We start from the raw sequence: 16,338 nt of genomic DNA, 5'->3' as shown, positions 1-16,338 counted from the left end.
GAGAACCAGTGTTGACAGGCACAATTCGATCAGGATGGATGTAGTCCACTCCCAATAATAGAGTGGCTCGCTCATTACAAAAGCAGTTTTGCCTCTCCTGGAATAGACACCTCCTCATCTGTTATTGGGGGTAGACATCCACCCTGATCGAATTGGCCCTGTTTTCCCAGACGGCGATTTAAGAACCAAAAAGCCTGACATGTCCGGGAAAATACGGATGTATGTTAACCCTACCTAAAGTTCTTTTTTAAAAAGATGGGCCTGGACTAGAAATGAGCTCCATTTCACATGTGTGGGTCCCCACCATTCCCTGGGGGCATGTGCGCACATGTGTGGGTCCCAGCTGCTCCCTGCCCCCCTCATTGAAGCAGGTGTGAAGGGTTACTGCCCTGGGAACTGCAGGGCACCACTGGACATGGGGCTGGCTGGAGGCAGGGCAGGGGCTGACTGGAGGTAGGGTCTGGCTGCAGGCAGGGCCAGGGGTGCGGGGCTGGCTGGAGACGGAAGTGTGGGATGCACTGGCTGGCTTCAGGCAGGGCCGCAGGGGGGTGCGGCAGGGGTTGGCAGGGCTGGAGACAGAGGAGTGCGGGACTGGCTGGCTTCAGGCAGGGGGGTGCGGCAGGGGTTGGCTGGAGACAGGGCAGGGGGTGTGTGGGGCTGGCTGGCTTCGGGCAGGTCTGCAGGGGGGTGTGGCAGGGGTTAGCTGGAGACAGGGCAGGGGGTGCGGCAGGGGCTGGCTGTGGGCAGGGGGTGCGGGGCTGGCTGCGGGCAGCGGCAGGGTAGGGAGGGCGGGGCTGGTGCGGGCAGGGCAGGGGGTGCGTCAGGGGCTGGCTGCAGGCAGGGGGTGTGGGGCTGGCTGGAGACAGGCTGGTTGCGGGCAGGGGATGTGGGGCTGGCTGGAGACAGGCTGGCTGCGGGCAGGGCAGGGCGTGCGGGGCTGGTGCGGGCAGAGGGTGCGGGTACAGCGGGGTACTGCGGGGCAGCAGCCCAGGGCTTGGGGGCTATTTAAAGGGCCCGGGGCTCCCCTGCTTCCACCGCCCCGGTCCTTTAAATAGCCTCAGGAGCCCTGGGGAAGCAGTGGGGCTCCAGCGGCTATTTAAAGGGCCGGGGCGGTAGAAGCAACAGGAGCCCTGGACTTTTTAAATAGCCCCCAGAGCCCCGCATCCCTACCCCAGGGTCCCAGCAGTGGGGCTCTGGTGGCAATTTAAAGAGCCCTTTAAATTGCCCCCTGGGGAAGCCGGGCCACCCAGGTACAGCATACCAGCTCTTCCTGGTATGCCGTACTGGGGCTTGGGCGTGGGGCCCTCTTAGGGGCGGGGCCAGATTCAGGGGAATTGGTTGAATTGGCCTAAAGCCGGCCCTGCAGCTGGGACAGGCCAGCCATGGGTGTCTAATTGCAGTGTAGACATACCCTTAGGACGCATCTACAATGCACCCTTCTTTTGGCAGTGTGTAGTGTACATACACATATGGTTCCCCTAGCAGTGCCGGGTTTACAATGGCGCCAGTGGCACCATGGCGTCAGGCCCATGCTCAGAAGGGGCCCCAGTCTGCTCTGCTTGCACTATGCCCTGATACCCCACCAGTCCCCTGGTCTGGGGGGGGCCCTCTGGCCATAGGGAATTGGGGGGGGCTATTCTGGTTCTTGGGCAGGGGGCCTGTGGGACACGGCATGGGCCCACCCCTGAGGGGAAGGTGCGTGCTGGCAGCATAGGGGAAGGTGGGCCATTGTGCGTCTGGTATCTGCTGGTTTGTAAATAGTGCCCTCGCACTGGGCTGGGTAAAGCGGGGCCGCCCATGCCATGCCCCATTGCCCCTGGCTGGCCCTTCGCTCCGGAGACCGACCCCCTTCCCCCTCGTGTCATGCTCCATTACCCCTATGGGGGGCCCACAAAAGGTTAATCTGTCCCTGGGCCCTAGTATGGGTATAAATAGGGTAGATGGTGAAGCATGGCTTAGGTGAGTAGATTACAGACACACATGAAGGGTATGTGTATGTACCTGAATACATTACCCTATGTGGCTCTCTACTCGCCCAAGTCCTGTCTCCCTGTCTACACTGCTATTTGTAGTGTCCTGCTGCCTCCTTGCAGCTGGAGCCTTTACCCGCTACAGGAAAGGCTCTGGCAGCTCTCTGCTGCTGGAGCAACTCTGGCAGCAGTGAAAGGCTCTGGCACCAAGGAGCTGCTAAAGCTTCCCCCAGACAGCTTTTCGCTGACATGCGTAGCTACGCACCGAGTGTGGACATGGTATGCTTTTCATTGCGGAGTGTAGCTACATGTATGCTATGCACCACTGCCAGTGGTATGTTGTGTAGATGTAGCCTTAGAGGCACTGTGTTTCAGGCACAATTCTTACCCTGCCTCCTCCTTGCTATGGATGGGGGAAGTGGCAGCAAAGAGAACCAAATTACTGCCAGAAACCTGGAGTGAAAAGCAGTGGTGCTGCAGCATTTTGAAAACTGGGAGGGGACAATATCACTGACTGCTCTTCAAGCGGCTCCTGTCTTTCTCATCCCCTTTTTCCTCATAGCTGGGGGCAGAGTTGATGGCACTGAATCCTTCTTTTCCCTCCCCCTGTGACTCCTGTACCATCCAGTGCATTTGCTCCACACTCCCTAATCCTTATGATTGAGTTGAAGTGCTGAGCTCATGCAGAGAGAGTGGCACTCAAGCACCACCTGGCAGAATAGGACGTAGGACACTTGGGACTTGATTCTGCTCCTACACTGGAGTAAATCAGGAGTAACTGCATTGAAGTCAATAGAGTTGCTCTAGTTAAACCTGTGGTAAATGAGTTCAGAATCAAGCCCTTGGTGCCCCTGTATATTGAGGTAACCATTGCCTCTCTCCATCTACCCAAGAAAAACTTTCCAGAGGAAAGGGCTAGAAAGACCAGCCACTCTGGTAGTTGGTAGTTAATAACAGAGCACTGGAAATCTTCCCATTTAAGTAATGACTTCTCTTTTAAAAAAATTACCATTAATTCCTGTTATTCCATTTGGTACATAACAATGTGAAATGATTCTGAGTGTATTATAAAGGGATCTCCAACACTCCTAAAAACACAGATCTACACTAAGTCATAAAGATGTATGTGCTTTAAATCTTCGGGAGGTCTGGTTTGGATCATACGAGTGAGGTTAACAAAGCTATATCTTCAGTGAGCAGCTGAAAGTGAAGTAAAACAGCCCCTGTGTGGTTGCAGCGGTTCATGATTTACAGAACTGAATTCACAGTGCTGCTCCGGCTGCTGAAATCGTACGTTCTCAACTGCTGTTTATTTTTAAATTAAAAAAAGCAGCTCTATATTCAGTTTACTTTATTGCTAGAGGGCAGGGAAATATAGGTAAAAGCCGTTAATCCCCAGCAGGCTGCTGGGCAGCCGAACAGTTAGGGATGACAAAAGTTAATTGGAAACATGAGCTGTTTAACAGAAAACATATTTGTGATAATTGAGAGAGTAACGTCTCCAGAAGGGAAACTTTGCAAAGAGAAACTTCGGAAGAGGAGAAGTGGCCACTGATAGGTGAGTAAGTCAGTGTGATTTTCAAGCTCTCTTTAGGTGCTGAATTTATTATTTAAGAAAAGCAAGTAACATTAAAAAAAAACCTAAATAAACAAGAGATTCATGCTCTCTGAAGAAGGGTTTGCAGTTACTGACATTAGCTCTTCTTGCAGCTGGATGTAGTTATTAGATAAAAATGTATCACTTAGGTTCACTCCATGAATAAGGATACAATTGGTTTTATTTTTGCAGAATGGGATTGCCTGTTTTTAATGGATATCAGAATTTGAAACCACCATTAACTGGAAATAACTTCAGTGTTGTTGTTTTTTTTCTTTTTCTCCATGCAGTTTTTCTTTCTAAATACACTTGAGGTTTTTCTAAGAAATGAACTTGAACAGTAAGGATTTTTTTTAAAAGCAGAGGGAAAGCCTTGGTCAGATAATAATGCACGTCATTTCTAATGAAGATGCAGTGTAGATCTACAGGACTCTATAAAACACATCTGGCTTTTGCATGTTTAACTTCATTTAGGTGTGTTTGTAAAACTGTGAATACATGTAAATTGCCATAGTGAGAGTTTTTTGATTTTTTTCCCCCTCCCCTCAATAAAGTAGCAGTCTTACTTTGTTTAGTGACACTGCTGTAGTTTGTAATAATGAGAAATCTTTCTCTCCTAGTAGTAATAGTCTAAAGCACCAGCCCTTTTACGGTGGAAAGGAATTGCATTAATCAGAGCTGTTTTAATACCAGGTACTACTGTTTGTTTGTTTTTCCCAGAGCCAGCAGACAGTACAGCCTCCCAGTCCACAGGAATGAATGAAAATGTACCATCTTCAGTTCAAAGCAGCAGCAGTACAAATGCTGTTAGTTGCAATAACTCATCGGCCATACCCCAGCCCAGCTCTGCCATTAAACCCTGGCGCAGCAAGTCCCTTAGTGCGAAGCACACAGCCACGTCTTCCATGTTATCTGTAAAGCAGCCAATTCCAGAGTCTCCAAAACCACCTTCAGAAATGGTCAAAGCCACTCCCAATGGTCAAAAATCGATGCTTGAGAAATTAAAACTCTTCAATAGCAAAGGAGGCTCCAAAGCAGGAGGAACATCCCTTGAGTGCTCAGGGTCTCGGGACACTAGCTGTGAAAGACTAGAGGCCCTTCCCAGCTTTGAGGAAAGTGAAGAGATAGATGCTGCAAATCGGAATATGAACAACCCAGGACCAACATCCAGTAGCCCCAAAATTGCACTGAAGGGCATTGCACAAAGAACTTTTAGCCGGGCACTGACTAATAAGAAAAGTTCCCCAAAGGGCAGTGAGAAAGAGAAACAGAAAGAGAAGGAAAAGGATAAAAGCAAAGACATCGCAAAAAGGATATCCGTAACAGAGAAGCAGGAGATGAAAGAGGAGCCAAAAGAAGAACAGACAGCACCAGCTACAACAGAGATGCCAAAAAAGTCCTCCAAGATTGCAAGCTTTATCCCTAAAGGAGGAAAGCTGAATAGTGCCAAGAAGGAGGCCTCTGCCCCTTCGCACAGTGGCATACCAAAACCAGGAATGAAAAACACCACAGGGAAATCCTCAAGTGCCCCAACTTCTGCAAAGGAAGGTGAGAGAAGCCGCAGTGGAAAACCTGGCTCAGGGCTCTCTCAACAGAAGACCCAACTAGACAGCAGGAATTCCAGTTCCACTTCAAGTTTAGCCTCCTCAGAAGGAAAAGGGATAGGAGGAGTGTCTGCTCTTAACAGTAGCAGCAGCACCCAAGCTGTCAATGGGCCAGTTAGTACCACACAGACTACCGGAAGCAATACTGTGAGTGTTCAGCTACCTCATCCACAACAGCAATACAACCATCCGAACACTGCCACAGTAGCTCCTTTCATGTACAGGTAGGGTGTTTTGAACCTGAAATTTTTATCCATTTATGATATAGTTACTTGGAAGCAGGGGGAGAAAAATTGTATAGCAGTTGCATTGGTGCTGACAGTTCTTTTAAAAAAGTGACATAATTGATCAAGTTACTGTTAAAAACCAACAGTCATAGCTGAGATAGTTATTGTTCCCAACAGTTAATAAGTAAATTATTGCTGGCTCAGATACTATGTTCGCTTAAAGCTGACTTTATAATACTGGCTTATTAATAGTATGTATACAGTGTGTGTGCTTTAGATGTAATGTTTATATGGTTCAGCTGTGGCAGTCTTAGCCTGTGGTGGGTTGAGTGGAGTTGCAGTGTAGCACTGGGAGCTTCTGTAGGCATTGTGCCTTAGGCAGGTATGATGTCTGCAAAGCTCTGTCCAAAACTTCCCACTGTTGGAGACACCAGTTCAGTTCCATTGGAGTGTGTGCCCTGTTCGGCGCCCTAGTGTAGATAGTCCAGCTGCTGATTTGGTCATTTTTAACATTGTGTTGATCAGACTGGCTTTTATATGTCGCAGTGTTAAAGATGGTTGCAGTAGTTGGTGGCCCCTCTACATCAGTGCTCCTGATGTCGCTAACAGTGGTGAAGCTAACTCAGTGTTTGCAAGGCTGAGATATGTATAGAAAATGTCACTAGTGGAGATGAGGCCTAGGACTGAAGGAAGAGCATGGCTGCAGCTCGATCCTTGGTTAGGGTCAAGCATTCATTCCCCAATTAGTGGGTTTTACTCTGTTGGTAGGTGTTGACTCAGGGGAGCTGGGCCATAGCCCTGCCTCCTCCACAGATCTGTAGCAAAGGTGCATGGAACAGTCCTTGCCCTCAGGGAAGCAAAAGGATTGATAGTATGTTCGGCCCCCATATGGAACATAAAGTGGGATCCTTGTGCCTTCTGCCTCCTCCTCTTGGGCACCTGCCCATTGCTGGACATAATCAGGCCAATACTGTTTTTCTGCATTGTACAGGATATTTATAAAAAGCTGCGCACACTTCCTGCTGTGCCAGTGCATGAAAATGAGCCACCTGTGAATGATTAACCTGATTAAGATACATATTAATATTACATTCTTCTTGGTGTCACTATTAAAATACATATTAAAATTTCTGGATTCACCCTGCTCCAAAACCCACTATTTTCAAATCATCACCAGTGCAGTATCTTATGTTTGCCTGATGGCGAGCTGGACCAAGCCTGCTGTTTGTTTACAAACCCATTAGAGGTGCAGCTCTCTGTTTTGAGCTGGAGAATGCCAGTGCATTTCTTAGCATTATACTGCTGTAGATAAAGATTGAAAAGACCTCTGTGTTTGAGCCTGTCCCCCAACATGGGACATAACATAAGTTAAACTGATTTGCATAGTAGCCAAAAGGACAAGTAGTGCTCATATGTGTACATATACACACACACACACACTTTTGAAAAAATGGACATAAAATTAAATAACATTTTGAGCTGGCCTCTCAAATACTCCCCCAGTATTCATGATCAGATCTCAATTGTTACATTTCTTACCCCCATGAAGATGCAAGGGTGAGTTAGGCATTGGATTGTTGTCTGTTTATGACTATAATGTCCTGATGAAAAAGCCAAAATAAAACCCAGTGTAGTAACTGACTTGGAGCTGATCTCCATTCAGTGTTTTCAATACTAGTATTATCTGAAGCATGAAAGCAGCTGAGCTGCTAACCATACTATTTTTATAACTCTAATAACAGATTGGTAGTCTCAAGGTAATATTTATTTGACCTTTCAAAAGAATGCAAAACAAACTGTACAATTCTGCCAGAAAAACTGCTGCAGACTTGAAAAAAATATCATATTTACTTGCCCAGCCAGAAGTCAAAGTGAAAGGTCAAAATGTATCATCTTGTTTTTTTGAAAAATGAAGAAGAAAAGTAAATCCATGCTTAATAAAAAGGGATCCAAGCACTAATAGTGTGCACCTATTTGGAAGACCTGAGGAATATAATTTGTAGCATTAGTTTGTTCCAAACTTTAAACTCTGCCTATTGTTGTTTATTCGTATTATCATAGTGCCTAGGAGCCCCAGACCTCACTGTGCTAGGAGCTGTACAGATGCAGAACAAAATGATGGTCTCTCCCCTAAAGAGCCATTATGTGCTAGACACAGCTGTAGGGGACTCCCAAAGGAGCTAGTGTATCTTCTTGATTTTGGGGTCCTGCCCACTAGGGTGGGATGTCAGCAGCAGGGTTTGAATCTGGCACATCAGGATGTTAATGCATGGGTCCTCTACTGCCTGAATTCAAAGATCCAGCTCTATTAGCTAAGGGCAGGTCTTCACTACGGGGGAGGTCAATTTAAGATACGCGAATAGCGTAGCTGAATTCGACGTATCGGAGCCGACTTACCCGCTGTGAGGACGGCGGCAAAATCGACCTCCGCAGCTCCCCGTTGACGGTGCTTACTCCTACCTCCGCTGGTGGAGTAAACCTGTCGATTCGGGGATCGATTGTCGCGTCCCGACGAGACGCGATAATTCAATCCCCGAGAGATCGATTTCTACCTGCCAATTCTGGCGGGTAGTGTAGACCTAGTCCAAGTCTATGTTAGGCTCATCAACCTGTATCTATGGCCCAGCCAGCACTAGAAGGGGACAGACTGCTACACTGAGGGCATGTCTTCACTACCCGCCGGATCGGTGGGTAGCGATCGATCTATCGGGGATCGATTTATCACGTCTAGTGTAGACGCGATAAAATCGATCCCCGATTGCTCTGCTGTCGACTCTGGAACTCCACTGCAGAGAGAGGCGGAAGCGGAGTCAGCAGGGGAGCGGCAGCGGTCGACTCGCCGCCATCCTCACAGCCAGGTAAGTCGACCTAAAATACGCAACTTCAGCTACTCGAATAGCATATCTTAGATCAACACCCCCCCCCCCCCGTAGTATAGACCTAGCCTCAGAGGTTACAAGAGCAGCCTCAGATTTGTTCTAAACTATCTCAGTAGGCAATAGCTCTAAGGGGGCAGTTCACTATCACTGGGAACAATCTTGCCATCCCCTTCCCCTGCCCACAACCCCTACACAAGGAGCTGAGAAGCAGATAATCGGTTGTAAATATACTTCTCCTCCTGGTTTTTTTAAACTGCAAACAGAGAAATTGTTATACCCTACTGTATGTTTCCACATGGTCTTTTAGCTGAGATCAAGCGTAGTATCAGTGAAATATCTTCTGTATCCTCCTATCTAGGAACTCTTTCGTGCACTTAAAGGAAGCTGAACTTCTAACTGCTAACTGCTGTGGTCCTAAGATCCAAAACATAGTGTAACCAGTAAAATGAAGTGATCACAGATTTATACTAATACATAATTGAAAAGCAGATTCTTAGAAAAACACCTTCCACTGAATAATACCATGTCCAAAGTTCTTCTTGCAGTCAGTTGTTGTTATTTTACCTAGCTGTTTCTTTTAAAAAAAGAACTGGTGACATTGCTAGTTTACAAAGGGAATTCTGCACAGGTGTGAAGAACTGTCACATATAAACTCCATTGTTAACGAAGATCAAGGTTTCAGCCCAGTGTGTGCTGCTGAAAATTTGAAATGTCTTAGTGTCTGGGGGTCTGTGAAGTCTACAATTTGACTATGAATATTTAATTTTTTTTTACAGTTCAGTGACTGTTTCCGTTTCTAGGACATAGCTCAACATGGGACTAATGAATTATGTAAAGTCAGTCTGCTAGTGTATTCTAGAGAAAAGGACACAGTGGATGATGGCTGGTGCAGTTTTGTCAATGTTACACTTGATATATTTTTGGTGGTGAGTGACTGCATATCTCTATTTGTGTTGCCTTTAAGATCACAGACAGACAATGAAGGGAATGTAACAGCTGAGTCCGGCACGGGAGGGGTGAGCATGGATACTGCTCTTTACACTAAAACTGGACAGCCTGGTCTCGAAGACCTTTCAGGTAGGTCCTGGAAGATGTCTAGATAACTAATTCTGTGCATTGTATATAATGAACGAGAGTGGGCTAAATGAAGTTTGTTTCCCCCTCAATAGGGGGAATTTAATTTATGTGGTTATTCCTAGTGCCTTGTTTTTGGTGGGTTCTAATATTTGGTCCTTCAGAAACTGGGTAAAGATCAGAGTTTTGGACACTAGGGGCTTAGTTCTACAAGATACTGAGCATTGAAATCTTTGGGAATTGAGGGTAGTTAATACCTTGCTTTAGCACCTTGCAGCAGACATTCAGCATCTTGCCAGATTTGATTAAAATATTCCTCAAGAGCCCCTAAGGAACTATGTATCTGATATGTTTTCCATTTTTTAATATTTCAGACTTCAGAGATTGTGGATTAGATAAAGCTAGTTCCTTTGGCATTTTGCATTAGTTTATAACTTTGGGGAAACCCCAACATTGTCACATTCTGTCTGAATAATTTGAGAAGTAGTGTGCTTTAGCTTCATGTTTGCATTTCCCAGATTTAAAATGATAGGTTAACAAGCTATTTCTTGTTCTGAAAGTTTGGAGTTTTGACAATTGCTCATTCATCATAAAATCAGTCATTACATCTGTACAAGAAAGGAGAGTAGCTCTCTACAGCATTCATCAATTTGATGACTAAATTAATGGGGACACTCCCATTGCTGCACTGAGAAATATAAAACCAATTTTAACTTACTGTGTCTATTGAATAAGAAGTGTGCTGAAATTGATTTGGATTAAGATGCTCTGGGTTGTAAAGTAATTTCCTGTGTTGTGTGTATTCTAAAATTCCTGCCACTGCCAGGAATAGCTGATAATTAACAATACATGTTCACCAACATTTTAGCAACAACATTGCAGTACAAATGTGAGTTGTGCTGGTAAGTCTTTGGTGTGTCTCCAACCTTCATCCCTCTTTCTGTTTTTAGAGAACTGTGTGTTTTTGTTTATAAACGAAGTATGTCTTTAACATATCTCATAATTGGGGTATCACTGTAGAGTTCTTTATCTAGTTAGTTTATGCATTCTCCAGACTAATGTGAGCTTTGGAACTGATCCTTCTGCTTGGGAAGCCATGTGGCTATAAGTTTCACAATTGGATTAATTTCATATTTCATTATATATTCTGCCTTTGCCACGGTTACACCTGCATGTACGCATGCTGGCCGCAGAACCAAGAGGAAGAGTCAGTGGTGAAGAGGAGAGCAGCAGGAGTGCCCATATGCACATATCTGCATATATAATTTATATGTAAATACATGAAATATTAAGCAGACAAACAAATGGCATTAGGTTTACAGACCTTGTGGACATTCCTGCAGTGATACATAAATAGAGGAGGCAGTGCATTGTTGGTTAGAATTGGGGGAACAAACATTGGGCTTCCTGTGTTTTCTCAATAGTGCCTCTTAATCAGTATGTTATCTTAGGCAATTCTCCCAAACTATATATATTATTTCCATTTTACAAATGGATAAAATGAAATATATATCTAATTTTACCCATTTGTAAAATGGTAATAATACCTAGTTTACAGAGGGTTTTCAGAGCCCTTAATGGAAGATATTATTTAAGTTCAAAGTATTATTATTATATTATGCATGTTAGTTTGAGATCCAAAAGTGCACAACAGCAGCACAATCTGTATATCACACAATGTGGATCCAAAGAGGAAATTGTTTAAAGCCAAAGTCAACAGATAGTGGTATTCAATCAAGGAGCATTAATGGAGAACAAACAAAACAGTTCCTCAACCCCAAAAGAGAGGACATTTTTAAGAAATAAATCAGACTTTAATGTCTCTTGTTTCGTCCATTCACGCATGCAACGAACATTGTTGCTAATGAGTTACATGTGCATATGGAGAAATGGAAGTAAACAGTTCACAGACACTATATACAGAATATCCAGGAAGAGAAGAATCTTGTAAAGAAGGTGATTAATGTCTTAAGTGTAGTCTAATTGGATATTTTCAATGAAAGTCAATATAATGTCTTCTAAAGAGCTTACAACTGATCTCTGAATATGACTTTCTCTTTTGAAAAACATTATCACAATTTAATTTTGTGAGTCTCCAAGCAAACAACTTTAACAGCTTTTACCTCAGCTAAGCCTCTTATCTGTGCTCTTAATAGCTTATCTAGATCTTGCCTTCATATTTACAGAAGAAATAATCTGTGGAAAGAGCACTTTTATCAGCCATAGTCCTAGAAATATTATTTTTAAATGTTCTTTAGTGTTGCAATAATTTGCAGACTAATGAGTGTATAAAAATGTTTACATCCCAGAGACTCTATGGCTGAGAGAATTGAGCTCTATTAGGTTTCTATTTCCAATCTTGTCTGGTCAGTAGTGATGAAGCCATAACTATCTGATGGTTAGGTGGCCTATGTGAAATGCATTATTAGTGTCACTCTGGATCCCAGAGACAGCTGTCCACATCATGGAAAAACATCACTAACATGGATGATAATTGGCCCCTTGTTATCTATCTCAGAAAGGCCACGGACTGGATGAATATGAAACTACTTTCTTTTCCCTAGAAATGATACCTACAAGTCAGAGCTGAGGCACATTGATGGGGCATCATGGGACATTTGCACTGATGCCTTGGGGGTCTTCATCCTCCAGGGCTAGCAATTTGGCACCTTACACAAGCACTAAATTTACTTCAAGGGTTGAGAGAAGCTTTCTTAAAGAGCAGCAACTGTTTGGAGACTGTTTTCAGTCTTTACTTAAATCAGAAATTTTAATTTTAATGTGTAGATTCTCATCTGAACTAACCATTTTGTGGATTAGTTCAACTTCATGGGAGCTTTTAGGGAAGAAGGCTTCACTTAAAGAACATGCAAGAGTATCAAGACTACAGTATTATCAAAAATAGCTAAATTTCGGATATGAAGCATTTTGCTATTTAGCTGTAAACCTTTTGAATGAGCTCATTCCCTGCTGTGAAGTGGGCCTAGCTAGTTAGCAGGGTTTTTTTTTTTTTTCTTCTACATCCTGTGTGGAGATTTTCTAGTTCAGTTATGTTCCATGCTGACAGCAAGCACCTTGGTATCACTAACAATCGTAAGTCACTTCTTTTTAACACCCAAGGAGCTTTTAAGTAGATAAAATATAGCTGAGCTAGCAGTGAAGTGGTTTTTAATCAATTACAGAGAACAAGTAAGCAACAGAGGCCACTAGGAGGTTTTATAAAATGGAAGTAGATTCCTTTTCTGGTCCAAAAACAGGTAATATGCTGTTTCAAATGGACCATATTAGGGAATGCCTTACGAATTTCTTTAGGGAAATAAAAATGGCAAAGAATCCTTATGCAAAGCAAAAAAACTAGTTGTTATGGCCTTGAGGATTTAAGTAACCTATCAATGTGTTCTCGACTATTGCTGGTCTAATTTGGAAGGTTTCTATACTGTTATACAATAATTCACTACTGGAACATGAATCATGCTGATCTGAATGTGTTACAGCCTGCAAGGGAAATTAATTTGAGTTCCTACCAAAAAAACAGAACAAAACTTTCTCTGTATCATGATGCATTCTGGTGACCATACCTGCTCTGTAAAGCTCATTTACATGAATGAAATAGCAGGACAAAGCTGGGCAGGCAACTGCATTTGCTGGAATACCTGGTACATCATTCAGCTGTGAAGCAATTAATAGACATGGTTTAGTTCATTCCCAAAACAGCAGCTTTCTAATAATCAATTTGATTTATTTAAAATGAGAAAAGGATATCTACTGTGATTATAACCTTGCAAAGAACAGGCTTTATCAAGTACATGTTCATCATGCCAGTCAGGGCCGGCTCCAGGGTTTTGGCCGCCCCAAGCAGCCAAAAAAAAAAAAAAAAAGTCGCAATTGCGATCTGCGGCGGCAATTCGGCGGAAGGTCCTTCACTCCGAGCGGGAGTGAGGGACCGTCCGCCGAATAGCCGCCGAATAGCTGGACCTGCCGCCCCTCTCCGGAGTGGCCGCCCCAAGCACCTGCTTGCCAAGCTGGTACCTGGAGCCGGCCCTGATGCCAGTATGGGGGATGGAGTGGGCTGCCATATGCTCTAACCATTCTGGCTATTAAGCGAAAGTGTACCTGGGAGGTTTGAGTAAAGTCCAATACAAAAATATTTGATTACTTTATGGTTCAAAGAAAGCCCATGAAATGAAGTTAACAATGCAGTGCTATTCCTCAGTCTGGCCAAGGCAATGGAAAGCTCCTTTCAGCAGTGAATGAAATCCTACATCATATTTAGTGTAGGATTGGATATTAAATAATGTAAAGGCAGGGATTTGTGTTTGACTCAGAGCCGTGAAGAGATGATAGTGCATGTCTTGGCTCTTGCTAATTAATGTGGGCTAGTTCTTTCCTTCTAAAGGTCTGTTATTTCATAGGGGAGGATCCAGAAACTCGACGATTGCGAACTGTCAAAAACATTGCTGATCTTCGACAGAACTTAGAGGAGACCATGTCCAGCTTACGGGGAACCCAGGTCTCTCACAGGTAGTGGCATGAATTGCTTCTTTATTGAACAGTGAAATAACTGTGTTCTTATAGTACCTGTCCCGACTCTGGCTGGGTTGTGCCCTTGCAAAAATTATTAACACTGACAATGGAGGAAATTAAGTTGGCTAAGCATTTACTGTGCTTTTTTCTTTTATTGAAAGCACAGATTCTGATCCTTGTTTAGTATTTATAAAGATTTATGAAGAGTAAGCGGTGGTGGTTCAGGGAACAGGACGGTTGGATATAGAAACACAGTCATAGAAAGAGCAATGCTTGTTAAGTGCATTAGGTGGTGGTTGAATAGAATTGTGCAAAGGTTACCATTTAAAATGTTACTTTGGTTTACTTATGAGTGACTTTAATGCATTTCCCTCCCCAGATCTATAATATGCTGTTTAAACAAGCAGGTGAACTGTGTTTGACCTATTTGATAAAGTGCATAACTTGAATTCCTAACTGGTCTTTGAACAAACAAAGCTTTATAATATTATTAGTGATGTGAATGTACAATTTTTTTAGTAAAGCAGTATTTAGAAATCTCCAGTAATATTTAAAATATGCTCAAGATAAGCAAAAGCTGTGATTACATTTGAACATTCTATGAGCTGTTGTTTTAAGTGCTCAACAAGAGGCTTAGGAGAATATGATGTTTGGCTGCATGAAGGGCCTGATCCTGTGAGGTGCTCAGCTCCCTCAATTTCAGTTGACTAATGATGCTGAACCCTTCATACGATGAAGCCCTAAATGAGCTCAGCAGATGAAGGTTTGTATTTTGGCTAAACCTGTGCCAGTGCTTCCACAGATGAACTCCCAGTGCATCTGTTTTCCTTTTAAAGTCTCGATTAAAGTGACAGCTCATTATGATTTAATTACTGTAGCCACAGGATACTTAAGCCTGCTCATGGTTCCACAGGAATTATCATGCTGCGAGTAGCCTGAGCCCATTTAGTCCATTTTAGCCAGAGTCCAGTAACAGTATGTATATTCAGCCAGAAAGGAAATCAGGGTTGGTTGGTTTGGTTTGGGAGAGGGAAGCTGCAGCTCTTGAAGAGGAGAAAATAGCCTATACTAGCATTTGTCACTGAAGGGAAGCAATATACTCGTCTATACAGGCATGAAGAATATAGTGTATATTTGAGCCTTAGAAAATGTATTTAGTGGTCATGAGGTGAAATTGAAAATCAAAGTACTGTGTAAATCAGGGGTCGGCAACCTCTGGCATGCGGCTCACTAGGGTAAGCACTCTGGAGGGCCAGGTTAGGCCGATCGCGGCTCCCACTGGCCGCGGTATGCCGCTCCAGGCCAATGGGGGCGGCGGGAAGCCTCAGGAAGCCACGGCCAGCACGTCCCTCGGCCTGCGCCAAGGTGCTTACCCTGGTGAGCCGCATGCCAGAGGTTGCTGACCCCTGGTGTAAATAGATACAAAATTCTTAAGTTTGGAAAAACATATGAAATTAGTCTAATTTTTATATAACTATTTTTTCCTTTAAGTCTTCATTGAGAGAGGCAGAAGGATTGTTAGCTATCTTGAGCATCTCCAAACTGATAGGGTATTTTGTGAATGCAGCTAGGAAGTAAAGTGGTCTTTTTATCAGCTTAAGCCTCCTGCATGGAATGGTGACAGCATCAATTATGGGTTAGGTTTGACTGAAAGAGGAAAAGTTGTGCTTGGATACTGGGAAGAATCCATGCCAAAAATGAATAAACAAATAAATAAATAACCCCCTCTCTTTCTACTCCCTTCCCCAACACAACACTGATGGCCTGGCTAGGGAGACCCTTTATTTTTAAAGTAGTGTTGTTAAGGTGTGTAAAATACATGAAGAGATTTGTTTTAGGCAAATGCTGTTAAGTGTGTCACCTGCAGTTGATACCTTTGCCACTATTTGGAAGTTACATTCTTTTATGATGTATGCAGTGGCATCACCTGAACTCTAATGGTTCTATACCATGTCAGTGAAGACTAAATCAATTGTTTTTTTTTAAGCACATTGGAGACCACGTTTGACACCAATGTCACTACTGAAATAAGTGGTCGCAGTATTCTCAGCTTGACTGGAAGACCAACGCCTTTATCGTGGAGACTTGGGCAGTCCAGCCCCCGCCTTCAGGCAGGTGATGCTCCATCAATGGGAAATGGGTATCCCCCAAGAGCCAATGCCAGCCGTTTCATCAACGCTGAGTCTGGGCGTTATATGTATTCAGCACCTTTGAGGAGACAGCTAGCATCCCGCGGTAGTAACGTTTGTCACATGGACATCTCAGAGAAGGGTGGTGATGAGATAGATCTTGAAACCATCAGCATGGATGCCACTGGCTATATGAGCGATGGCGATGTTCTGGGCAAGAATATAAGGACTGATGACATTACGAGTGGGTAAGTAAAAGTCATTTGGATCTTCATGCACAATGGAACTGTGCATTTTTCAGTCTTATACTGTTGCTTTAAATGGGTCAATTTAA

General features: G+C 43.9%; 1 protein-coding gene across 7 annotated transcripts in view; it reads left to right on the top strand.

Moving 5' to 3' along the window:
* NAV2 (neuron navigator 2) overlaps nt 1-16,338 on the top strand; it is a 340,973-nt gene that overhangs the window by 192,897 nt on the left and 131,738 nt on the right. For all 7 annotated transcript variants that reach the window (XM_054026540.1, XM_054026538.1, XM_054026539.1 and 4 more), the window contains 4 exons: nt 4,288-5,395; nt 9,242-9,354; nt 13,764-13,872; nt 15,863-16,252. In XM_054026540.1, coding sequence (XP_053882515.1) covers nt 4,288-5,395; nt 9,242-9,354; nt 13,764-13,872; nt 15,863-16,252 — 1,720 coding nt within the window. The remainder of the gene's footprint in view (nt 1-4,287; nt 5,396-9,241; nt 9,355-13,763; nt 13,873-15,862; nt 16,253-16,338) is intronic.

Source organism: Malaclemys terrapin, chromosome 4 (genome assembly GCF_027887155.1).
Source record: "Malaclemys terrapin pileata isolate rMalTer1 chromosome 4, rMalTer1.hap1, whole genome shotgun sequence".
Taxonomy (NCBI): Eukaryota; Metazoa; Chordata; order Testudines; family Emydidae; genus Malaclemys; species Malaclemys terrapin.
This window is presented reverse-complemented; position numbering and strand designations above follow the sequence as displayed.